Source organism: Symphalangus syndactylus, chromosome 2 (assembly GCF_028878055.3).
Source record: "Symphalangus syndactylus isolate Jambi chromosome 2, NHGRI_mSymSyn1-v2.1_pri, whole genome shotgun sequence".
Lineage (NCBI taxonomy): Eukaryota > Metazoa > Chordata > Mammalia > Primates > Hylobatidae > Symphalangus > Symphalangus syndactylus.
Window position 1 is genome coordinate 6,166,548 of NC_072424.2, and position 25,848 is coordinate 6,192,395.

At 47.5% G+C, this 25,848-nt stretch overlaps 1 protein-coding gene across 1 annotated transcript in view; it reads right to left on the minus strand.

The window, feature by feature from the left end:
* Positions 1-5,877, minus strand: part of LRRC27 (leucine rich repeat containing 27) — a 43,244-nt gene extending 37,367 nt beyond the window's left edge. Inside the window, 3 exon segments of the mRNA XM_063616488.1 lie at positions 566-696; positions 4,297-4,554; positions 5,499-5,877. Coding sequence (XP_063472558.1) covers positions 566-696; positions 4,297-4,506 — 341 coding nt within the window. The 5' untranslated portion in view covers positions 4,507-4,554; positions 5,499-5,877.
* Positions 5,878-25,848: the final 19,971 nt, after the last annotated feature.

The following is a 25,848-nucleotide window of genomic DNA, read 5'->3' on the forward strand; positions in this document are numbered from 1 at the left end:
TCACTGCAACCTCCGCCTCCTGGGTTCAAGCAATTCTCCTGCCTCAACCTCCTGAGGAGCTGGGATTACAGGCACCCACCACCACGCCCGGCTAATTTTTATATTTTTAGTAGAGACGGGGTTTTGCTATGTTGGCCAGGCCAGTCTCAAACTCCTGACCTCAGGTGATCTGCCCACCTCGGCCTCCCAAAGTTCTGGGATTACATGCATGAGCCACCATGCCCAGCCAAAGTTGCCGGTTTAACTCATCAGAGGTATTTCTGATTTTCAGGCAGCTTCACACAAGGAGAGTCAGAGCTGGAATCGGCTGTGACAAAAATCACACCAGCCACCCAGCAAAAAGACACTGTGGCTACAGCATTTGCTGTGGCACCAAATATCCCAAGTTACAGTTCTGTGTTGGGTACATTCAGCCGTCGCACCTCTTAGCTGGCTTTAAAAACACTATTAAATGTTTCTATTCTGAAGTAAAAATTCAATCAAGAGTAAAGGACAAGAAGCGAAAGAACAGGCACTGGTGCACTTAAAAGATAATTTTTAAAATCTGGCAACATAAACAACTTACTTGTGATTTCCAATCCCAGAAGGAAGCGCCTTAATTCTATTGTACCGGAGGTCCAGCCAGGTCAGGTTCGGCAGCAGCTGAAAGAAATCTTGAGGAATCACACACAGGGCATTCCTTTGCAGATGCAATTGCTTCCGTGGAAAAGGGAATTAGAGAATGTTTTGTCAACCAACTAATTTTTAAAACATGATATATCCGAAATCTATTTCCAAAAGAACTACTAACAACCAGAACCATATATACTAAGTTAAAAAACAAAAACCCAATCTCTTACCCTTAAAAGATGTAAACAGTGGACGAAAGAATTAGAAAGAAAAGTGCCAGGACTCCTCCCAGCAGCCTTTGGAGTGGGAACTGACCTCCTGAAGAGCCGGCACGGTTGCTGCCCAAAGCCTTTGACATAGTCCGAATTCCGGGGCCCCACACTCAGTGTCTCGGCCCTTTCTCCAGTGCCTGCCGTAGCACCCGGCCCTCGGCAGCCCCCGAAATTGCCTGCTTACTGAGCAAATAGCCAGAGCCATGTCTGGTCTGGGGGACTCAGCCCAACTCGATCATTAAAACGAAACTAAAAGACAGGGACAGAGATGTCTGCTGTGGTGTTCTCTACGATCAGCAGCAAACGAAAATAACCTTAGCGAGCATCATTTCAGAAGCAGATTGATACATCGACCCAGTGACATTTTAAAGTCATTATAAATAAGGGAAGGTGGAAGATGAAATGTATGCACACTGATTTTAACTGTGTAAAATGCAAATAACATATATATAATTTTACACTCACAGTGTGGGAGGATAATAGCTAATTTTTACAATACCGTCTTTAATGCTGCTGTGTTGTTTATACTCACATTATTATATATATTTACATCCATATCCGTATTTACTGAGGGAGTAGAAACAGATGTTCGGAACAATGATCTGGAAGCCAGACTGCGTGGATTCACATCTAGGTTTCAAAATCTATTGGCTGCATGACCTTGGGCAAGTTCCTGAACCTCTCTGTGCTCCAGTGTCCTCATTTGTGAGATGGGGCAATGTGGGCAGCACTAAAGAACAGCACGTGGATTGGCTGTTGTGATTACGTTGCCTTCTCTATGAAACACACACTGCACATTGCACAGAGCGCCATGTGCCTCCCCATTCCACCTTCAACACCGTGTCCCTGATCCAAATCACTGACAGATTCCAACTGGAGAAACACTGACTGGAAAAATCACACTCTTCATGAAGGCATTGGAAACAGTGTCTTATCTCTGTTAGGAAATTGCCAGAGTCACTGCTTGCTGGCAGCTGGCTTGGTCTCCAGAAAGCATCCTGGCAATCACAGGTCACAGTGTGCCCCCACGTACGTGGGTGTGCACCCCCCACATACAGGCATGTGCGTGCCTCCACGTGCTGCCTTTCTCGGGCCTCTGCAGCCGTGGTTTTACACTCCTTGGTCCTGTTCTTTCCCGCCCAGGGCAAGCTGATTCCAGTGCTCAGCTTTGAATGTTCTCAATGTCAGTAAAAGGAATCTCAGAAAGATAACACTCTTCTTCCTCCCCAGCACCTCTGGAAAGGCAGGCACCACCTGTGACTTGGAGCTGGTTATGGTTGAAGGAAGTAATGTATACAGTGGTCCATTTCCAAGACAAAGTGCCTGGAATCGGCTTAGGTCAGCAAACTACAGAAAAACAGGATGCACTAGGCCCCTGCTTGGATAGCCGATGCCTGCTTATTGGCCATTCCCCACCCCTTAGTTGCCCCCACCCAAACCAAAGATGATTAGTCTAAGATGAAAGTTTACTAGCCTGCCAAATAGCTCGTTTTGTCTGTTCTTATTGGCCTGCCCAGCTACGTAGGTCATAAGTCAAATACTTGAAGAGCCCCTGAGCTGACTGGGATTGCAATGCATTGTGGGCCACGACAAAATAAAACAGGACAATCCTAAAGAAAATACCTAGAGCCCCAGCCCAACAACCAATAGGCAACATCCAGGAAGACTGTGACCCCATAGTACTCAGCCTATGAGGAACCGAGGGAGGAACCTGCGCCCTACAGCCCCTACCCAACAACCAATAGGCAACATCTGGGAAGACTGTGACCTCATAGCACTCAGCCTATGAGGAACCGGGGGAGGAACCTGTGCCCTACAGTCCCTACCCAACAACCAATAGGCAAAGTCCAGGAAGACTGTGACCCCATAGTACTCAGCCTATGAGGAACTGGGGCGGGACCTGTGCACTAGGGGATAAATGGCTTGTTGTAACCCTGCTGGGTGTGCCTGCCCACCAGACACCCAATCTTGCAAGACTGTCATTAAAAAGTCTTTCTTCCACTGTTCTCTGAGTCCATTCTTTGGGTTTGGATGGGTAAGTTTGTTTCTCATACGGTGAACAGTGAGTTGGCTATGTCACAATGTAAGTTCCATCTTTCCTATTAGGTCCTGGGAGCCTCATGTGAGGATGTGGGATCTCTGGTAGTGCTGTTTATGACTTCAGCGACTGCAGCCACAGCTGCAGAAAGTCTACCACTCTGATTACCTCATTTAAAGACTTGATGCCATGGTAATAAAATTTATACTGACATTTGTCTTCTGAAAGATATAAACAGTTATCAAGTTTCTTCATTAAGCCTGAAGACCTCTGGAATTTCCTCCTTCTCCCTTTATGCATAAAGGTAACAGAAACCTCAGGGCTCTGCTGGATCCCTTATTCAGGGCTGAGGATATCTGTTCATTAAAAGTGACACCTGTGTAACAGCAGCCAGGACAAGGCAGGTCCCTGTGACCTGTGCCTCATCCTAGATGTCAGCAGGAAGGAAAGAAAGAGCAAGACCAGCGCTGCCCTGACAGCAAAGACAAGGCAAATGTAGTTTATAACTTAAGTAGCCACTAAAAATCTAAATATGTAGCTCTTGTAAAAGCACTCAAAAATGTCAATCTGGCCAGGTGCGGTGGCTTACACCTGTAATTCCAGCACTTTGGGAGGCTGAGACAGGCAGATCACCTGATCTCAGGCGTTCAAGACCAGCCTGGGCAACATGGTGAAACCCCATCTCTACTAAAAATACAATAAGAAAGTCAATCAGTATCATAACTATGTTCCAGACACTGAACTTTCACGTTATTCATTTTCACAATAAATGATGTGAAAATATGATCATTCCGACATTCTAGATTAAACCAAATGAGGTTTAAGGAAATTCTGTGAGTCCTAGCAGGGACAAGTGCTGCAGGGGGAACCCTCAACTGTCTAACATCAAAGTTGTGCCCTCACAGAAGCTTTCTCCAGAAATCACATGGACAAGACAGCATCTACTGTAGACTGACCCGGAGAAAGGCTGGGCACAAAGTAAAACCAGTGCGTGCAACACGAGCAAAATCATGGGTGAGAACAAAGTTTTTAACTGTTCATGTTGTCTGATTTCCTTTAAGGTTTTGTGTTTTAATTAAGAGACCAAGGGTGTTTGGCAGTAGTTTCTACCACAGGTTTTGAGAGATGAACTGCAAGGAAGGGAACAGACACCTTCATCTAAATAGATGTACTATTTCCATTGGTTGGTCCCCATCATGAATTTCCCATTTTGTTGTGATTGGCGTTTGAAACTATGAGTTAACCTTTCCTCTATTTCATTTTAGAATTCATCACTTCCAAAGAGAAAGAAGCCTACAAATAAAGCCCAGGGGTAGATTCCCATTTCTGTCTACAGGGGACCTGTGGGCACACAGCCTGAGGAGCAGCCCCACTTACTTGAAGGCTGGGGACTCTGAAGACCTCCTCCAAACGGCACAGACCACTTTCACTCAAGTCTAAAATCGGTGAGGAGGAAAAGATGATGCCTCCAACACCCTTGTGAACATCTTTGGAGGGGGTGGCAGGCAAGCTCCTAGTCTGACCAGCACCCTCCTCCAGATCAGCAGCAGCCATAGAGGGAACTTTGCAGGAGCTGCTTCCCTCCATCCGTTCTCTTCCAGGGACAGCAGCTCATCCTCCTTGGTCTGGAGTCACCTGGAGACACAGGAAAGGGAAACGTAGAAACAACTAATCATACCGAGGCAAAACAGAATAGCTATGTGGCAGATCTACAGTACGTTAACTTGCTTTAAAAGCTATCATTTCACAAGCAGTAGCAAAAATTTGACTTTTAAACATGTAAAAAAAAAAAAAAAAAAGGAATACGAAGAGGTTCAGATTAAAATTCTCTTCTTTCACTTTGTACAATGGAGTTCCAAGATTTAACTCCTGGAAAACGCAAAGGCGCACAATAGTAATGATCATTTTAGGGGATGTAAACAGATTAGAACATTTCAAAGCCTGTAAATCAACTGCAACGCTTCCATGAAATGACTGGGGGCGGGTGGAAGTTTGCACTGTTTCTTATCTCTGGTGTGGTTCTGTGCCATTTGAACTATGTTTTTAGTTTCTTGAGGCCAGGAAGCCTGTCTTTTGTTTACCATTTTGACCCAGTGACCAGAACTAAGTCTGGCTAACACCCAGTTAAGCAACGGGGAAAAACCTGTTAAATTAATCTCAAATTTTCGTTGTCCAGAAACACTTTTACTCAGAAGTATTGTTCACCAAAATCTCATTCAGCGAGGCACACTTCCACTTGCAATTTCCAAACAATTTATTCGGCAATAAGAATCAACGTGGGAATGCATCAGTTCATCTAATTCAAGTCACTCAACAGCCCAATGATTGGCATATAAGGCGTAGATCAGTTAGGGAACCGCCCCAGGGGCGCAGTTAATTTGGGGGGTAGAGGCGACACTGGGACCCAGCAGGGTTTGACCCCAGGCGGCCTGCATTCCATGGAAGCCTGCGGGCTTTTTCACGGTCAATTCACTTGTTTTCTCCGAATCACGGAACTTAAAACAGAGGAGGGGAGGCTTCAAACCTCAGAACAGGGAAAGTATCGTAAAACCAGAAGTGAAACAACAGCCTGGACTTACACAGTGCCCAGGCAGCGCAGGCTCCGTGGGGTTTCCGAGGCTGCCTTTAAGGGATCCCCACGCACGCCCGCCCCCGCTCCCTGCCTCGGTTTCCCCATCCGGGCGAGGCTGAGTTGGATCCGACGCTCTGGGCCTCACATTCCAGGCCTGAGGAGTGTAGCCTTTGCCGTCAGCATCGGGGCTGGAGCTAGGCGACAGGGCACGAGGGGCCGAGGCACCACCTTCCTGCCGCCGTCCGCCTCGAGGGCCCAGCGAGCTGGCCGTACCCGCCCCGTCTCACCTGCCGCGCACCCGCCCACTGGAGCGCTGGCGAGCCCCGCCGCTGAGAGCAGCAGCCCGACAATGGAGGCCACCCAGCCAACGCGGTCGCCATGGAGACGCCGGTACGGAAACGCGCAGGCGCCACGCTGCGCGCGCGGGTGTCTGTGGTGCGCCTGCGCGAGGGATGTGGTGCGCCTGCGCGCGGGGGTGTGCGTGTTGTGGGGGCCTGTGCCTGCGTGCGGGGGCGGGGTGTGGGTGCCCCTGCGCGGCAGGGGGTCGGGGTGTGGTGCGTCTGCCCGGGAGGGGGCGGGGCGTGGTGCGCCTGCGCGGGGGCGGCAGCGGGGGTGGTGCGCCTGCGCGGGGGCCGGGGGTGGTGCGCCTGCGCGCTCACGCACGCGGCCAACTGCAGCATCCGTTTTTCCGCGCCAGCGGCCCTTAATTGGCGGTGGCCGACGGGCAAGTAGGGACCGAGAGGGTCTGGAGGGGCGACCGGCCTGGCACAGAAGGGAAGGAAGAGAGCGGGATGCTGAGGGCCGTCTGGGGAGCCGGAGGGCCTGGGGCGGGCGGGGCTGCTCGAGGACAGCCGAGCAGAAAAGAATTGATGCTGAGGCACCACCTTTGGAGCCGGCCTCGCTGCCTGTCCTTCCCGCTGGGCTCACTCCCCGCTTCTCTCCTGGGGCTTCCTGGAGTCACTTCCCACATGAGCTGCTTGTCCCCAAATCTTGCCTCAGGGCTTGCTCCTAGGGGAACGCAGACTCAGACCGTCCTCCTTGGAGAAGTAAGGCTGCCTCTGCTGAGTCTCCTGCAGTGGACGGAGGAGTGAGGGGGGCGAGGAGACGCAGTGAGTGTCCTGAGGAAGGGTTTTGAGAATTTGGAAGAAAATGAAATGACACCGGGCGGGAGGGGAGGTGCTCGCGTGGTCATGTGGAACCCTGGAGTCCCGTGCACCTTCATTCCAGGATCCAACTGTTAATGAAAAGTAGCACCCTCTATCCCACCCAGAAACACTCTTGAAACCCGGACAGTTTACCTGGAGTCAGCCATGATTTCACTTTTTTTTTTTTTTTTTTTTTTTTGAGGTGGAGTCTTGCTTTGTCTCCCAGGCTGGAGTGCAGTAGCGTGATCTCAGCTCACTGCAACCTCTGCCTCCCGGGTTCAAGCAATTCTCCTGCCTCAGCCTCCCCAGTAGCTGGGACTACAGGCGCGCGCCACCACGTCCAGGTAATTTTTGTATTTTTAGTAGAGACGGGGTTTCATCATATCGGCCAGGCTGGTCTCGATCTCCTGATCTCGTGCTCCGCCCTCCTCGGCTTCCCACAGTGCTGGGATTACAGGCATGAGCCACCGTGCCCGGCCTGATTTCACTTTTTTAAGGAAACGACATAATTATATGGAGAAACGACTATGCACTTTGAGGCGAGGGACGTTTTATTTTTGTGAAGAGATCACAGTAAGAAACGTTTTTAGGCCAGACACGATGGCTCATGCCTGTAATCCCAGCACTTTGGGAGGCCAGGGTGGGAGGATCGCTTGAGGCCAGGAGTTTGAGACCAGCGTGGGCAACCCAGTCTCTACAAAAATTAAAAAAAAAAAAAAAAAATGCTGGGTGTGGTGGCACACACCTGTAGTTCTAGCTGTTTGGGAGGCTGAGGCAAGAGGATCGCTTGAACCTAGGATTTTGAGGCTGCAATGAGCTATGATTGTGCCACTGAATGTCAACCTGGGTGACAGAGCGAGACCCTGTCTCAAAAAAAAGTTTTCATGCATACCCAACTATCTACCAATCAGGAAGCTGAAAGCACAACCAGTACCTTCCCAGGAGCGTGGGGAGGCCAACCTCCTGGGCAGAGCAAGGAGAGAATGGGGAGTGGCATGGGTGGGGCCGTGAGCGGCGAATGCGATGGAAGCTTTCAACACAATGCTATTTCTTTCTTTCTTTTTTTTTTTTTTTTTTTTTTTGAGACGGAGTCTTTCTCTGTCCCCCAGGCTGGAGTGCAGTGGCGCGATCTCGGCTCACCACAACCTCCACCTCCTGGGTTCACGCCATTCTCCTGCCTCAGCCTCCCGAGTAGCTGGGACCACAGGCGCCCGCCAACACGCCCGGCTAATTTTTTGTATTTTTTAGTAGAGACGGGGTTTCACTGTGTTAGCCAGGATGGTCTCGATCTCCTGACCTCGTGATCCGCCCGCCTCGGCCTCCCAAAGTGCTGGGATTACAGGCTTGAGCCACCGCGCCCGGCTACAATGCTATTTCTAACAAGGTTCAGCATTCCAGTATCTCTTTTCACAAATAAAACATTTACTAACCATTTGAGCGTATTCCCTCTTGCTTGTTATTGTTGCCTCAGGTTGTTTCACATTTTTCATGCTAAATTAATTTTTGTAGTCAGTAGTTAATTGTACGTACAAGCGTGTTTCGCCCTTTTCTGTGCTCAGTTTTTGCCCAGCCAGATTGTATCCATTGGTAGCCTTTTGGCAAGTCTTCTTGGGTGAGCCTCCCAGCGTAGGAACGAATGAAGTGTTCGTTTTGATCTGATTCTTGAGTGGCTGTGGAGCTAGTGCCGCGTTCCCTGTTGAGTCATTTCCTGTCGTGGTTTTAGGACCTTCCTGCGCAACTGCCGCTACCCTGCCAGAGAAGTTTGCTGCCCGTGGCATTGCCACTTCCAAATCTAGCTTCTCTTTTCATGTCTTTGTTCTGAAATTTCGCTGTGGTATTTCTGAGTATGGGTTGCTTTGGCTATGTTGCCTGGCGCTGGCCGTGTCTTCTCACCTGAGAGAGCAAAGTTTCAGTTCCCAGCCCTTCCCGGCCATCTCTCCTCCCGTGGCACCTCTGCCCCCTGACGGAATTCTTGTTCTGGATCTCCTAAAAGGGAGTAGGTTGCACCCACTCAGTGTCTTCTCCATCTCTCAAACTGTGCCTCCCAGTGTTGGTCTCTGTGTTCTGGGTTTACGATCTTCCAGTTTACTAGCTCTGTCTCCGTCCAATTTGTTTAATCTATGGAGTTTTTAAATAAAACCGCATTGGTCTCTATTTCTAATTTTCTTTTTTGTGTCTATTTGTTCTTATTTCTTCCAGTTTTTGTTTTATAATCTGTTTTTAATGTTCATGGGTGTTTTCTTTATCTACCATGAGAATCCTAAACACATCTATTTATTTATTTTTTGAGACAGGGTCTCAGTCTGTCACCCAGGCTGGAGTGCAGGGGTGTGATCTCGGCTCACTGCAGCCTTTGCCTCCAAGATTCAAGCAATCCTCCCACCTCAACCCCTCAAGTAGCTGAGACTACAGGCATGTGCCGCCACGGTGGGCTAATTTTTGTATTTTTTGTAGAGACGGGGTTTTACCATGTTGCCCAGGCTGGTCTTGAACTCCTGAGCTCAAGCCATCCACCTGCCTCAGCCTCCCAAAGTGCTGGGATTACAGGTGTGAACCACTGCCCGGCCTAGACACATTTATTTTATACTGTGCTCTATTGTTTTCATCTCCCCTGGGCTGAGTTTACCAGTTGATGGCTGGTACTGTTATCAGTCTTGGAGTCCTGTGTTTTGAAATCTAGGCTTGCAGGCTTCTGCAGAGGGGGCTTATGTTCTGTTTCCCTGGGTATTCACTGTGTGTCATGCTCTGGCAGGAGCCTCCGTCCAGCCGTTTGTGGTCATACTTGGGTACTTGTCTGGCCTTGCCGTTGGGAACTGTAGATCCAGTCCTGGAGCCAGCAAGAGGCTGGGCTGAGGGCTGTCCTCGTCTCCATCCCCAGATATCGCTGCAGAAGTTGTATGTTTTTTCACATTCCTTTCATGGAAGCGAAACCGCCTTTGCAGAATTGTAACTGAGGAAATTATGACAGTGAAAGAGATCAGACCTAACCGACTCCATCTTGCTTCTAACTTTTAAGCTGTCCTTGTTCATTGCTGGGCATAGGCCAAACTAACTTTGGGAAGGAACTCAGTTCATGGTTTGACTCTGAAACAAAATGGGTAATAGCCCTTTCCCGAAAATACCCCCTTCTTGCTCAGGGACCAGTCTGCCTTTGCACTAACAAATTAGGTACAGTATTAGAAATTACAGGTTAGGGGTCCTGCAGTCTCTGGCTCCAAGAGTCTAAACCTCCCCAAATTGCTCCTGGGTATAACATCACTATTGTAAAACCCAAGATCAGAGCTTGATATATTTTGCAAACCCTGCACTCCATAAATCAGCTGACACCACCGAGACCTGTAATCTGGCTCCAGCAGTTCTGGCACCTACCCAGGAGTAGGAAACAGCAAGGAAACCTCACTTCAACCCCCTATAATTCCATCTCCAACCTGACCAATCAGCATTCCTTATGTCCCAAAGCCCCACCCTCCAAATTATCTTTAAAAACTCTGATCCCAGAATGCGCAGGGAGACTGAGTAATAATAGTAAAACTCCGGTCTCCTGCATAGCCAGCTCTGCGTTAATTACTCTTTCTCCATTGCAGTTCCCCTGTCTTGGTAAATTCGCTCTGGCTAGGCGGCAGACAAGGTGAATCCACAGGGCAGTTACAGAGGCAAGAGACTTATTCCAGCCCTGGTTTTCAGCGATGCTCTTGGCTGTTCTCCACTACTCTCAGGCACTTTCTGCCCCTCACTCTTCAGGGACAGCTTTCCAAGCACCTTTCCCTCTTTCTGGGCCCAGAGCCCCCAAAGGCCCAAAGTCTGGGTCCTGTGTGCTGCTATGTGTTTTTGATTCATTTTTGGTCTATGAAGTGTTGCTGGTTTTTAAATTTTTCTTTTAAAAATTATCTATTATAGGCCAAGCATGGTGGCTCATACCTGTAATCCCAGCGCTTTAGGAGGCTGAGGCGGACGGATCACCTGAGGTCAGGAGTTTGAGACTAGCCTGACCAACATGGTGAAACCCCCGTCTCCACTAAAAATACAAAAATTATCCAGGCGTGGTGGCGCATACCTGTAGTTCCAGGTACTCGGGAGGTTGAGGCAGGAGAATTGCTTGAACCTGATAAGCAAAGGTTGCAGTGAGCTGAGAGCATGCCACTGCACTCCAGCCTGGGTGACAGAGCGAGACTCCATCTCGAAAAAAAAAAAAAATTTTTTTTTAAATAAAAATTACCTATTGTAGCCATGGGTGGGGAGAATTGTGGGGAGGGCCTCTGTATTAGTTTGTTTTCATGCTGCTGATAGAGACATACCCAAGACTGGGAAGAAAAAGCAGTTTAATGGACTTAAAGTTCCACACGGCTGGGGAGGCCTCACAATCATGGTGGAAGGGTAAGGAGGAGCAAGTCACATCTTACATGGAGGGCAGCAGGCAAAAAGAGAGAAATCTTGTGCAGGGGAACTCCCCTTTTTAAAATCATCAGATTTCGTGAGACATATTCACTATCACAAGAACAGCCTGGGAAAGACCTGCCCCCATGATTCAGTTACCTCCCACCGGGTCCCTCCCACAGCACGTGAGAATTCAAGATGAGATTTGAGTGGAGACACAGCCAAACCATATCAGCCTCTAAGCTTGAACTCGCAATACCATCTTACCCAGATAAAGTAATATTTTCCATTACAGGAAATAAAACAGTTTTACTCTGCTTTAGTTTTTTTATGGAATACCTTATTGTGAAGCTGCCATAAGTTATGTGTGATATTTTTCCGATAATTAATATTCTTCTACATTGTAAACCAAAAACAAAATTTGAAGTCCCCCAACTAGCTGAATGGACCCCTCTTGTCCGTCAAGGGGATTCCAAAGAAACCTGAAAACTAGTTCAGACCAGCAGTGGAGGACTGGGCGTGCCTCCCAGTTCAGACCATGACCAGCAGTGGAGGACTGGGCATGCCTCATGATACTCCTCTCCTTTTGGGGTTAGACAAACTCACCAGCATTAACATTAAAATAGAGATCTTGGCCGGGCCAGGTGGCTCACGCCTGTAATCCCGGCACTTCGGGAGGCCAAGGCAAGCAGATCACTTGGGGTCAAGAGATCGAGACTAGCCTGGCCAACGTGGGGAAACACCATCACTACTAATAATACAAAAATTAGCCAGGCGTGCACCCATAATTCCAGCCACTCAGGAGTCTGAGGCACAAGAATTACTTGAACTCAGCAAATAGAGGTTGTAGTGAGCTGACATTGCACCACTGCACTCCAGCCTGGTGGCAGGGTGAAACTGTGTCTCAAAAATAAGAATAAAATAGACGTTTTAAGACTGACAGAACAGACTCTGTAGCAATAAGATACCAACTCCAACTGACTCTGGCATAATATCATATGACAGATAAAGAAGGAAATCAAGATAATTACCCCCAAATTTGTTTATTTTCCATATCTTGAAATGGCCCTGCAAAGCTGTCTTTTGTGGGGCGGAGATTTGTATCTGTAAAGAATCTAACATAACTGGATCTTTACTCTTCCGGGCCTTCCCAATCCTGAAGAGATGAACTGAGAGTCTAGCACCCTTTAAAGGTCTACATAGGAAACCGTGTTAGTCCATTTTCATGTTGCTGATAAAGACATACCAGCTGAGTGTGGTGGCTCATGCCTGTAATCCCAGCACTTTGGGAAGCCAAGGTGGGCAGATCACGAGGTCAGGAGATCAACACCATCCTGGCTAACATGGTGAAACCCCGTCTCTACTAAAAATACAAAAAATTAGCCGGGCGTGGTGGCAGACTCCTGTAGTCCCAGCTACTCTGGAGGCTGAGGCAGGAGACTGGCGTGAACCCGGGAGGTGGAGCTTGCAGTGAGCCGAGATCGCGCCACTGCACTCCAGCCTGGGCAACAGAGCGAGACTGTCTTAAAAAAAAAAAAAGACATACCAAAGACTGGGCGATTTACAAAAGAAAGAGGTTTCATTGGACTTAAGTTCCACCTGGCTGGGGAAGCCTCACAATCATGGCGGAAGGCAAGGAGGAGCAAGTTGCGTCTTACCCGGATGGCAGCAGGCAAGAACTTGTGCAGGGAACTCGCCCCCGCCCCTTTTTTTTAAGACGGACTCTTGCTCTGTCGCCCAGGCTGGAGTGCAGTGGTGTGATCTCGGCTCACTGGAAGCTCCGCCTCCTGGGTTCACACCATTCTCCTGCCTCAGCCTCCCGAGTAGCTGGGACTACAGGCCCCTGCCACCACACCTGCCTAATTTTTTGTATTTTTCAGTAGGGATGGGGTTTCACTGTGTTAGCCAGGATGGTCTCCATCTCCTGACCTTGTGATCCACCCGTCTTGGCCTCTGAAAGTGCTGGGATTAGAGGTGTGAGCCACTGCGCCCAGCCAGGGAACTCCTCTTTTTAAAACCATCAGATCTCATGAGATGTATTCACTATCATGAGAACAGCACGGGAAAGACTTGTCCCCATGGTTCAGTTACCTCCCACCAGGTCCCTCCCACAACGTGGGAATTCAACGTAAGATTTGGGTGGGGACACAGCCAAACCATATCAGAAACATCAGAATTTACCATCCATTGTTTCTAACAGTAGCCACCAGTGAGACTTCATCTACCAATAAGAACTTGATCTCTATAACCCCTTATGTTAACCCAGACACTCCTTCCTGTTGATTCATTCCAGGTCTTTAGATAATAATTCTTTCAACCAATTGTCAATCAGAAAATCTTTGAATCCACCTATGATCTGTAAGCTCACTCTCCTGCATCTCTCCCCATCCCATTTTCAGTTGTCCTACCTTTCTGGACCAAACCAATGTATACCTCACGTGTATTGATTGATGTCTTATGTTCCCCTAAAATGTATAAAACCATCTTGCAACCCAACCACCTTGGGCACATCTCAGGATCTCTTGAGACTGCCTTGGGCCATGGTCACACATATTTAGCTCAGAAATAAACCTCTTTAAGTATTTGACAGAGCTTGACTCTTTTTGTCAACATCAAAAGAAAGGCAGTCTTTTTTTAAAAATGTAAAATATACTTTATAGAAAGTTGAATGTAAGGACAATACACATTTCTATGTAAGTTTACAGATTTCAAAATGGCCTAAAATTGTTTTTTGGAAGATGTTCAAAATGCCCGTGGCAGCTGATTCCATTTCTGCTCTGCTGTGCCTGCTAAACCAATCATCATACAATGTGACAACTGAAATACATTGCTCTTCCTTGAAAAGAGTTCAGACTGCAAAGTGAAGATGACCTCTGTTTCCTCATATAGGTCTTCTGAGAGCACAACACAAGACTGAGATTTTGCCAGGAAGATGTGGAATGGTGTGGAAAGACAAGAAGCTGCAGCCTTCAGGCTGCCATGGAAAAGCTGGGGGTGTGTTCTGTGGCCCATCAGGAGGGGGTGTATAATGAATTTTTAATGAATTTCTCAGATGAGCCAAAGTGGTGAACTTATCTCAGTACCCAGGGAGACTCAGATGCATCCCCAGCTCTTGGCCTCCATTTTCCCAGCTGCTGTGGTTGGAGTGGGTCCCTGGAATTCATATGTTGGAAATTTGGTCCAGGTGTGGGGGTGTTGGGAGGTGGGGTCTTTAAGGTGTGGTTAGGCCATTAAGAGATTAATGCTGCTCTTTAGGGACTGGGCTAATTCTTGAGGGAGTGATTGGGTTCCCGCTCTGTCCGGACAGCATTAATTGCCACAAGGTTGGGTTATTATAACATGAGGCCACCCCTCATGTTTTGTCCCACTCCCCCTTCCACTTCCCTTCTGTGTCATGACGCAGGACAAAAGCACCACCAGAAGCTGTTGCCGTGCTCTTGGGCTTCCCAGCCTTCAAAACTGTGAGTCAAGTAAACATCTTTCATGCATAAATCATAACGCAGTCTCAGGTATTCTTTATAGCAGCAGAAAATGGACCAAGACACTGGCCTTGAGACTTGGGTGCAAAATGGTTTAGCTCCATCCACCACCCCATCCCAAGCCAATTTCATGGCCTGTGAGCCTCCAATCCCCTTGCACCCCACCTTCTATCTTAAATTCTTTAACTTGAATTCATGTACCTAACATATACACAGGTTTTGGGGATTCAGACATAGACATCTGTGAGGGCCATTATTCTGTCTACCACAATTAGATCAGCACATCTCTTGGAAAGGAACTGTCTTTATTGGAGGAAATACATTGATGAGGTGCCAGGGTGGGCAACAGTCTGTGAACATTGGCGTTGGCCTAGGCCAGTGAGAACGCTAGGGATGGAGTCTTAAGCCAGCCAGTGATGGCACTATTCAGTCCATACAGTTAAGAGATACCAAGGGTGGGTGACCAGGAAGCCAAGGGCAAGCACCTCAGTAACAATCATGATTCCTGGCCCATTTCCAGACTTGAGCCAGGTTTTGGACCCAGCATGCATTGTGCAAGGAGAAATTGATTTGGTGGAAAATTACACGGTAAGCCTATTGTAAGGGGTAGGAAGAATTCCCAAGAGGTTCAACAAAAACTAAGCAACTGAAAACGTCATTATTTCAGTAAGGACAAGCAGTAGGAAAGGAAATAATCATAGTACACAGAACGAAAGGGTGGTGAGTTCGACTCAGGGCAGCACTTAGACCAGGGAAGAGACGTCCTCCTGCCCTGGGCTTTGCGTTTTAGGGGGCCTGCATTTCACAGACACAGAACCAGGTGTCTGTTCTTTTTGGTTTCGTAAGAACACTCTGGGATTGAGTAAGTGATCAAATGTGTTCAGGAGAGGGACGCAAGAACCAAACCGGTCCCTGGGCCAGAGAGAATGGGGCTGAGACATGCACATGTTTGTGGAGAGAGCAGAGAACCGTGACCTCCACCCCAGGACACTGGAGGAAGAACAGAGTGGCTGCTGCAGATGACCCCAAATGGGTGTCAGGCAGGAGGGCTTTCCAGATCAGGATGCCTCCTCCCCCTGCTGGGTGGTATGGTCCTGGGAAGGGGTTAGTAATTCCAGGGCTTCTCAGATGCTGGCAACATTTTACTTCTTGTGCTGGTAGTTACACTGGCGTGTTCCCTTTGTGAAATTTGGTTGAGATGCATGCCCATTACCTGTGTAGTTTCCCACAGGTATGCTATGCACCAAGGCAAGAGTTTAGAAACATCCTTAGGAGAAAACGTCAGTGAATTTTACTTTGTTCTTAGGCTAAGAAAGGATTTCTTCAACAAGATATAAAAACACCATAAAAATAAATATTGGTAAATTCACTATACTAGAAATACTCCATCAGAAAGATACCATAAAGAAAATTAAGTCAGCCAAAAACTGAGAGAAGATATTGGCGATTCTTATATCCAATGAAGATTAGTATCCAGACTCTATAATCCGATAAAGATAGTATGCAGCATTCCTATGATTCAATAGGGAAAAGATAGAGATACGTTTATAGTAATAGGTAAAAAGATACAAACCAATAGCTCACAGTAGAGGATGGCCAATAAAATAAATGGCCAATAAAAATATAAAAGGTGCTTCACTTTATTAGCTGTCAGAGAAATGCAATTTGGCCCAAGATTGTATTTCAGATGAGTGAGTCTTACACTCAGCTGGCACCAGCAAAGCAGCTGCCTTGTGTTGGTGAGCTGGTGAAGCCCACAGAACCCGTTGCTGCGAGAGGGTGTTCGTCAATATCTTGGGAGCATCTGGGGACTCCTGTGCAGGGTTGAATTCTCAAGTGCAACAGCCCCACAATTCCCCCTTTGGACTCTTCAGTAGAGAAGCAGACGGAGGCGTGCACCAGGACACAGGTGCCAAAATGTGCCCTGCGGGATCATGCATTTAAGCAAAAGCGCTCGAAAGGCCAGGACAAGAGAAAGCACAAATACATCACAGTGAAGCCAGACAAGGAAGCATCTTACAGCCTCAAAATGAATGAACAATAGGTGCTCGCAACAATGAGAAAAAGTCTTAGAAACAGCTATTTCCAGAAAAAAAATAAGTTACGGGAGACCTCATACAGTATGGCACATTTTTATGAGGTTTATAAAGCCAAGAAAAACTGGATGGCACGTTGCATGTGTGAATGGTAAAATTCTAAAACAAGAAAAAAATCCGGGAACGTCCCACCATCCAGGCTGGGGAGGGGGCAGGCAGGGGATGGTGGGGGGTGTGCAGGGTGGGTGCTGTGGCTGAGTGTGTCCTCCACTTTCATGCTGATTAAAGATGAACACAGCCCATTGCCAGAGTGCTGAGGGCAGACTGTGATTAGTCATAACTGTCGCAACGGGTAAGAGTGCAGCGTGACCTGACTCAGCTTGAATCTGCACAGCGGTGACTGCAGGTTTTAAAGGGACAGTGAGGGGTGGGGGTCCGCTGGGGCTCAGGAGAGCTGGGGAAGTGAAAACTTAGAGTGGGAAGGGGGTGGGTCCACAGGAGACCTGTCTATAATAGGTTTGTTGACTACCGTTATGGAAGTGAGGCCCCACCCTGCAGAGGCTGGGGCATAGGGCCCTATTCTCAGGGGTTGCTGGAGCTAACAAGAGATCCTTTGGGCAGCTTAAGGTTTCTCAGGCAGGCATTTGGGGGGCTAGGTCACCCTCGGGATGCAGCCTGGAGTTCTTACAAATGATGCTGGCGTTCGTTCAATCCTTCATGGGCCATGTTGAGGCCTGGTGGAGCAGAGGGCCTGGAGGAGCCTGGCTTGTGTGAGGTCAACGGCAGACTTGATGTTCTAACCCCCGGCTCCTCAGAATGTGACTATATTTGAAAATAGGGCTCCCTGTCCCCAGGAAGGCCAAGTCATTGCCACCATTGTGATTTCCTACAGTCCTGGCGCATCTGGCTGTCCTCACCCTCTGCTGGAATCTGTAAATTATTGGTCCAGCTTATCTGTCCATCTTACAATAAATGACATTTCCATACCCTGCCATGGCCTTGGGGTGGGTGCAGTGCACCTCACCATCCTGGGACTGGCTTGCCGTGTGGTTTGTTTGGCCAATGGGGTGTCAGGTGGGAGGGAGCAGAGAGTGGGATGGAACACGGTGAGGCCTGACTGGTCAAACGGATGTTGAGGGGATGCCAGCGAGGTGGGCCCTGGATGTCCTCCCACAGCTACCGTCTTGCACCTTTGCACGTTCATGGGAGGCACATGGTGACCTGCTTGTCCCAGAAGAATGAGACACCCATAGAATAGATGCGAGCTGCATCTGTGGCCCAGAGCCAAGACTGACCAAGCCCAGCCAAGCCCAGCCAATCCCAGCCCACCTGCAGAGTGAGAGGTAAATGCTTGGCGTTCATGCTACTAATTTTGGGGTGGTTTATGTAAAATTATGTTGAGACTAGCCAACTGGAGTCACGTCACCCTCCACATAGCCTGCTGGGACAGTGTCTAAGATGACCCAAGGCCAACTCCCCAGAGGGTCCCCAAACTAGTCCCAGGCCAACATGTGCCTTCTTCCTGTAAACAGAGCCACTTCACTCACCCTCTGGTCTGTAACCTCTTTAAAAATTCCATCTAAGGGCCGGGCATGGTCGCTCACGCCTATAATCCCGGCACTTTGGGAGGCCGAGACGGGTGGATGGCTTGAGTTCAGGAGTTCGAGACCAGCCTGGCCAACATAGTGAAACCCTGTCTCTACTAAAAATACAAAAAATTAGCCGGGTGTGGTGGCGGGCACCTGTAATCCCAGCGACTGCTGAGGCAGGAGAATCGCTTGAACCTGGGAGGCGGAGGTTGCAGTGAGCTGAGATCACGCCATTATACTCCAGCCTGGGCGAGAGTGTGAGACTCCATCTCAAAAAAAAAAAAATCCATTTAAGGTGCAATAGATGAGTTTTATATTATGTAAATTATGCCTCAATAGAGATGACAAAAGGAGGGGAAAAAAAAACCCTTGGCCACAAGCCATTGTGAAGACAATACCACAATTTTTATTCAGTTTACAGTACATTTATACCATCCCCACACTCCCACTTTAGGATGAGTACCTCAGCCCCTGCATTCCCACAGCTGTCTGCAGTCTATTCTGCTCTCACCCCAGCCCTAGGGAAGCACTGACTACACATTTGCCTGGACAATGGGGTGCACATTTTAGGTAAATGGAGTCAGACAGTATGTTATCTTTTCATCTGGTTTTATGTATAATAATGATTTTGAGGTCCATCCGTGTAGTAGAAGGCATCAGTATTTCATTCCTTTTTATTGCTGAATAATATTCTATTGTATGGACATACTATTTGTTTATCTGTTCACCAGATGATAGACATTTGGACTATCTACAGTTTGGGGCTATGAAATCATGCTGCTATGAATATTCATACACCTATCTTTAAGGCATATATTTTATTTTTCTTGGCTAGATTCCTGGTAGTGAAATTACTGGGTCATATGGTAAGATTATGCTTAAATTTAAAATAAATGAACTGTTTTCCAATGTAGCTGTATCATGACTGGGCGTGGTGGCTCACGCCTGTAATCCCAGCACTTTGGGAGGCCGAGGTGGACAGGTCACCTGAAGTCAGGATTTCGAGACCAGCCTGGCCAACATGGTGAAACCCCATCTCTACTAAAAATACAAAAATTAGCTGAGTGTGATGACGAGCGCCTGTAATCCCAGCTACTTGGGAGGCTGAGGCAGGAGAATTGCTTTAACCCAGGATGCGGAGGTTGCAGTGAGCCGAGATCACACCACTGCACTCCAGCCTGGGCGACAAGAGAGAAACTCCATCTCAAAACAAAACAAAGCAAACAAAACAAAAAACAAAGTAGCTGCATCACTTTAACAAAATGTGAACTCCAGTTCTGCCACATCCAACCCTTGGTATTGTCTGTTTTTTTTTAAGTCATGGCAATCCTAATAAGTGTGTAGTTGTATCTCATGGAGGTTTAAATTTTTATTTGCTTCTTCAGAGGTAGCAACAGTGGGCAGGAAGAAGAAAAAATAAACTAAAAGCAATTTAAAAAATTTTATTTGCCCAGTGACTCATAATGTTTATCACATTTTACATGTGTATTAGCCATGTAGCCATTTGTATGTCTTATTTGGTGAAATGTTTTTTCTTTTTTTTTTTTTGAGACAAGGTCTCACTCTGTTGCCCAGGCTAGAGTGCAGTGGCACGATCTCGGCTCACTGCAACCTCCGCCTCCCAGGTCAAGTAATTCTCCTGCCTCAGCCTCCCAAGTAGCTGGAACTATAGGCGCCAGCCACCACACCCGGCTAATTTTTGTATTTTAAGTAGAGACCGGGTTTCACCATATTGACCAGGCTGGTCTCGAACTTCTGACCTTGTGATCCACCTGCCTTGGACTCCCAAAGTGCTGGGAGCCACCGTGCCTAGCCTCTTTTTTTTTTTTTTTTTGAGACAGAGTCTCGCAGGCTGGAGTGCCTTGGTGTGATCTCGGCTCACTGCAACCTTTGCCTCCCGGGTTCAAGCGATTCTCCTGCCTCAGCCTCCCGAGTAGCTGGGATTACAGGCACACACCACCACGCCCAGCTAATTTTTGTGTTTTCAGCAGAGATGGGGTTTTACCATGTTGGCCAGGATGGTCTTGATCTCTTGACCTTGTGATCTGCCTGCCTTGGCCTCATTTTTATTTTTTTAGACAGTGTCTCACTCTGTCATCCAAACTGGAGTGCAGTGGTGCAATCCTGACTCACTGTAGCCTTGACCTCCTGGGCTCAGGCAATCCTCTAACCTCAGCCTCTCAAACTACAGGCACATGCCACCACACCATGCGAATTTTTTTAACATTTTTGTAGGGATATCACTATGTTGCCAGGCTAGTCTTGAACTCCTGAGCTCAAGTGATCTGCCCGGCCAAGAGTCCTGTATGTTCTGGGTACAAGTCCTACACCAGAAATATGATTTCCAATCTTTCCCCTTGTCTGTTTTCTTAACTGTGTATTTTTGAGTGCCAGAGTTTTTAACTTTGGTGAAGACCAATGAATGAATTTTATGCCTGTTTCATGCTTTTGGTGTCACATGTAATAACTCTTGGCCTAACTAGAGGTCATAGAGATTTTCCCCTGTGTTTTCTTCTAGAAATTTTATGGTGTTAGCGCCTACATTTAGGCCTCTGATTCAGTTTGAGTTATTTATGTAAGGGTCTAAGTTTATCGTTCTCATATAAATTTTCAATTGTCCCAGTACCTTCAGTTTTCTTTGGGAAGGAGTTTTAAATTACAAATTCAGTTTCTCTTATAGATTATATTTTTCAAATAGTTTCTCCATTTGAGTTACAAATATAGTGTACTGGTACAAAATTTTCACAACATGCCTTTCTTAATCTTTTAAGTATCTTTTTTTTTTTTTTTTTTTTGAGACGGAGTCTCACTCTGTTGCCAGGCTGGAGTGCAGTGGCGCGATCTCGGCTCACTGCAACCTCTGCCGCTCAGCCTAGGTTCAAGTGATGCTCCTAATTTTTGTGGTTTTAGAGACGGGGTTTCATCATGTTGGCCAGGATGGTCTCAGTCTCTTGACCTCGTGATCCACCAGCCTTTGCCTCCCAAATTGCTGGGATTACAGGCGTAAGCCACTGCGCTTGGCCTCTTTTAAGTATCTTTAGACTCTGTAGCGATAGCCCCTTCTTCATTTCTAATATTCTAATTCCTCTTTCTCCTTATTCTGTAATCCTAGGGCTTTATACATTTTAATGACTTTTTAAAGGATCACTGGTTTGCTTTGCTGATTCTCCTGATCTTTTAGACAGGATCTCACTCTGTTGCCCAAGCTGGAGTGCAGTGGTACGATCATGGTTCACTGTAGCCTCAACCTCCCAGTCTCAAGGGATCCTCCTGCCTCAGCCTCCTGAGTAGCAGGGACTACAGCTGCATGCCACCACGCCTGGCTAATTTTTTTATCCTTATTTTTTGTAGAGATTGCGTCTCACTATGTTGCCTAGGCTGGTCTTAGACTTCCAGGCTCAAGCAATCCTCCCACCTCAGCCTCCCAATGTGCTCGGGTGACAAGCGTGACTCACTGTGCCTGGCCTCATTTTTTTAACTTTTTATAGCTCATCTTTACTCTCGTCTCCCATGAACATAACTTCCCATCTCTGCTACATTGGCTTATAGTAGTGATTTTTAAGGTATGTAATTTATTTTTTAAATTTATTTTTTACAATTTATTTTCTTTTTAATTGACAAATAAAAATAATATATACTTATGGCATGCAACAAGATGTTTCAGAATATGTATACATTGTGGAATTTTTTTTTAGCTTCTTAAGACAGAACTTAGAAAATTGATTTTTAACATCTCTTATTTTTCTCATACAGGCATTTAAAACTAGCTGCATCTCATATATTTTGTTAGTTTGGTTTTTATAATAATTCCATTTAAATATTTTTTTATTTCCCTGTGATTCATTATTTGATAGTGGATTATTGTTTAATTTCCAAATGTTGGACTCTCTTTTATAATTGATGCTTAATTTCATTGTGTTCAGACAACACATTATATATTATTTCAATCCTTTGAGATTTATTGAAAATTTTCATTTTGTTTCAGGATATGACTTATCCTGTTTAATATTTCTTGCACACTTGAAAATAATGTGTAATATCAGTTATTGGTTATTGTGTTCTATACATGTCAATCAGGTCAACTTGCTTAAGAGTGTTGCTCAAACTTCTATATCCTTAGTAATTGTGTGTGTGTGTACCTGTTCTATCAATTCCTGAGATGGAAGTGTTAAACTCTGCTACTATGACTGGGGGTTTGTCTATTTTTCTCTCTGGTTGTCAAGTTTTGCTTTATATAGTTTGAAGTCTTCTTATTAGGTGCATACACATTTGGGATTGTTAGGTATTCTTTTTTTGTGCTATCTATTTATTTTACTTTAAGGTCTGGGGTACATGTGTAGAACGCGCAGGTTTGTTACATAGGTACGCACGTGCCATGCTGGTTCACTGCACCTATCAACCCATCGTCTAGGTTTTAAGCCCCGCATGCATTAGGTATTTGTCCTAATGCTCTCCCTCCTATTGCCCCCAACCCCCCGGCAGGCCTTAGTGTGTGATGTTGCCCTCCCTGTGTCCATGTGTTCTCATTGTTCAGCTTCCACTTATGAATGAGAACATGCGGTGTTTGGTTTTCTGTTCCTGTGTTAGTTTGCTGAGAATGATGGTTTCCAGCTTCATCCATGTCCCTGCAAAGGACATGAACTTACTCTTTTTTTTTTTTTTTTTTTTTTTTGAGATGGAGTTTCGCTCTTGTTGCCCAGGCTGGAATGCAATGGCACAATCTCGGCTCACCGCAACTTCCGCCTCTTGGGTTCAAACGATTCTCCTGTCTCAGCCTCCCAAGTAGCTGGGATTACAGACATGTGCCACCACGCCCGGCTAATTTTGTATTTTTAGTAGAGATGGGGTTTCTCCATGCTGATCAGGGCTGCCTCGAGGGGGATGTCCCTCATGCTCCGTTGGGACTGGCGTCCACTCCCGCTCTCACAGCCCTCGGTGTATCCCCTCTTTGCCTGCTATCCACTAGGTGCCCGTCTCCCTCGCTGAGAGGGGTGCACGCTCCATCTGACCATTCGCTATGTCAGCAGTGTCTGCTGCGGTGCCTAGCATGGAGCAGGTGCTTGGCAAATGTCTGTCGTGTGGCCTGTGTGGCAGGGTCCTTTTTAGCCTTAGAGGCTGCCTCTGTGTGGATGGTAAACAGCCACAGTGTTTAATGTTGCTCATCTCAAGGCCAGTGCTTGTTAGCTGCTGTAAGGGTAGAGTGTGTGACTTAACCGTCACTCGGCATGGCCTTAGGTCCTGTTTATAATTTGGTATCTTATTGCCACAAAGAGCCATTCTGTTTGTCTTATGGTCTCTAGCTTAACATTAATGCTGGTTGGTTGTTGTGTCTAAACTGTAAAAGGGAGGGGGTATCAGGAGAACTGTCTGACCTCCCATCCCACCATCATAGCCAGGAACTCAGGTTTTTTATTTTTATTTTATTTTATTTTTTTGAGACAGAGTCTTGCTCTGTCGCCCAGGCTGCAGTGCAGTGGCGTGATCTTGGCTCACGGGAATCTCCACCTCTCAGGTTCGAGTGATTCTCGTGCTTCAGCTTCCTGAGTAGCTGGGATTACAGGCATGTGCCACCACGCCTGGCTAAGTTTTGTATTTTTAGTAGAGGTGGAGTTTTGCCATGTTGGCCAGGCTGGTCTCGAACTCCTGACCTCAAGTGAGCTGCCCACCTCGGCCTCCCAAAGTGTTGGGACTACAGGCGTGAGCCACTGCATCTGGCCTGGAACTCAGTTTTAAGGTTTTTCTGGGGTTTCCTTGGCCAAGAGCGGGTCTGTCCCATTGGTTGAGGGCTCATGGCTTTAATTTTAGTTTACATAGTGCAGCATTGAGCCACCAAGAATTCCTGCCAGGCCTTGAAGCCTCATGGAACTTGCCCTGCTGGATTTGAACTTACTCGGCACCGATGACTCTATTTATTCCTCCTTATTTCTTCCTTTTGAAATGGGAATGTATATCCTATGCCTATCTCATCACTGTACCTTGGAAGCATATTTTCCAGTTTTAGGGTTATACAAATAAAGAGGAATTTTGCCCAGAATGGATTGAACCGGGGTCTCACCCATGACTGATTTAGACAATGAGTCTTGGAGACTTTCGAGCTGAAAATATTTAGATGAGAGGGTGGGTGCAGTGGCTGACACCTGTAATCCCAACACTTTAGGAGGCTGAGTGAGGTGGATTGCTTGAGCCCAAGAGTTTGAGATCAGCCTAGGCCACAATGCAAAATCCTTGTCTCTACCAAAAGCACAAAAAAATCAGCCAGGGGTGGGGTCATGGATCTATAGTCCCAGCTACTCAGGAGCCTGAGATGGGAGGATCACTTGAGCCTGGGAGGTTGAGGCTGCAGTGAGTCATGATAGCACCACTGCATTCCAGTCTGGGCAACACAGTGAGACTCTGTCTCAAAAAAACTCTTGAGCTGGGAATTTGGACTTAAGAGTTGCTGCTGTAATGGTTGGGACTTTGGGGCTGTAGGGTGTGGTGAATCCATGCTGCCCATGGATGTGGTGGGTTAAATGGTGGCCCTTTGCTACCAAAGGACATGTCCGCGCTGGCCCTGTGAATTGACCTTATCTGGAAAGAGGATCTTTGCAGATGTAACTAAGTTAAGGATCTCAAGATGACATCATCCTGGAGTAGGGTGGGCCCTAAGTCCAATGACAAGTGTCCTTATAGAGGAAGAAAAGGGCGGAGCAGAGAGATGAAAAGGCGACGTGATGATGGTGGTGGCAGGGGCTGGCGTGGTGGGTCCTTAAGCAGAGCTGAGTGGTGAACTGGTGCTGGGCCGCGGCACACTGCAGTAGGGGCGAGGGCTCCTTCCTAGCAGCTGCAGCCAGTCCTGCATGTTCTCTGTCGCTGTGCTTCTTCCTGAGTCACCAGGTGGCCACATGACCTTTAGAATCAATACTGTCACCATAGCAACCAAGTGTCCCCGCAGGTGGGCTCCAAGGCCCTGGCCTTCCAGGAATCCTCAGTCCCAGGCCCCGCCGGGGCTGAATCTGAGGGTGCCACGGCCGGAACCGTCTGTCTTCCATTTCCCAGGAGGGAGGTTGTGCGTGGATTCTCCGCATAGGTGGACACCAGCATCGGGGTCCCATGGAAGCCCATTTCCTGTTTTGGGGGTCAGTTCTGGATGTGTTTTCCAGCAGGAAACAGCACACGCGAATTGTGTGATCTGAGGAGATTTAATAAAAGGACTCTTAACAAAGGCGTGGGCAGAGCACATGGGTTAATTTCAGAATGATGACAGAAGATGAAGCACACATCTCGGTGTGACCAAGCTGTGTGCCAATTATGTGGCAATGGAGGACCCATGTCCAAGGCATGTCCCTCAGGAGGTGTGGCTTTATGGATGAATTATGGACAAATGCACATGAAGCCTGGTGTCAGGGACTGCACCTTGTCCCCCAAACCACCCCCAGCCCTTTAGCACATGCTGCGGCCACACACTTGCTGTCCTCCCGCACGAGCCTGTTTCTACTTTAGGGCCAGTGTCCTCCTGCAGCGTGGACCCTCCTGTCCTCCCGCACAAGCCCGTTTCTACCTTAGGGCCAGCTCCTGCTGCTGGAACCTGGACACCTGGCCTCCCTTGGGCTACTTGTTCATGCTCTGGCCTCAGCATCAAGGCCACCTGCTCAGAGGCTCGTGCTGGACCACCCAAACTAAAGTGGTCCCAGGATCATGCACGTGCTGCCCAGCCATGTGCTGTCCTGTGTGCTCCTGCATGCTAGACGTCAG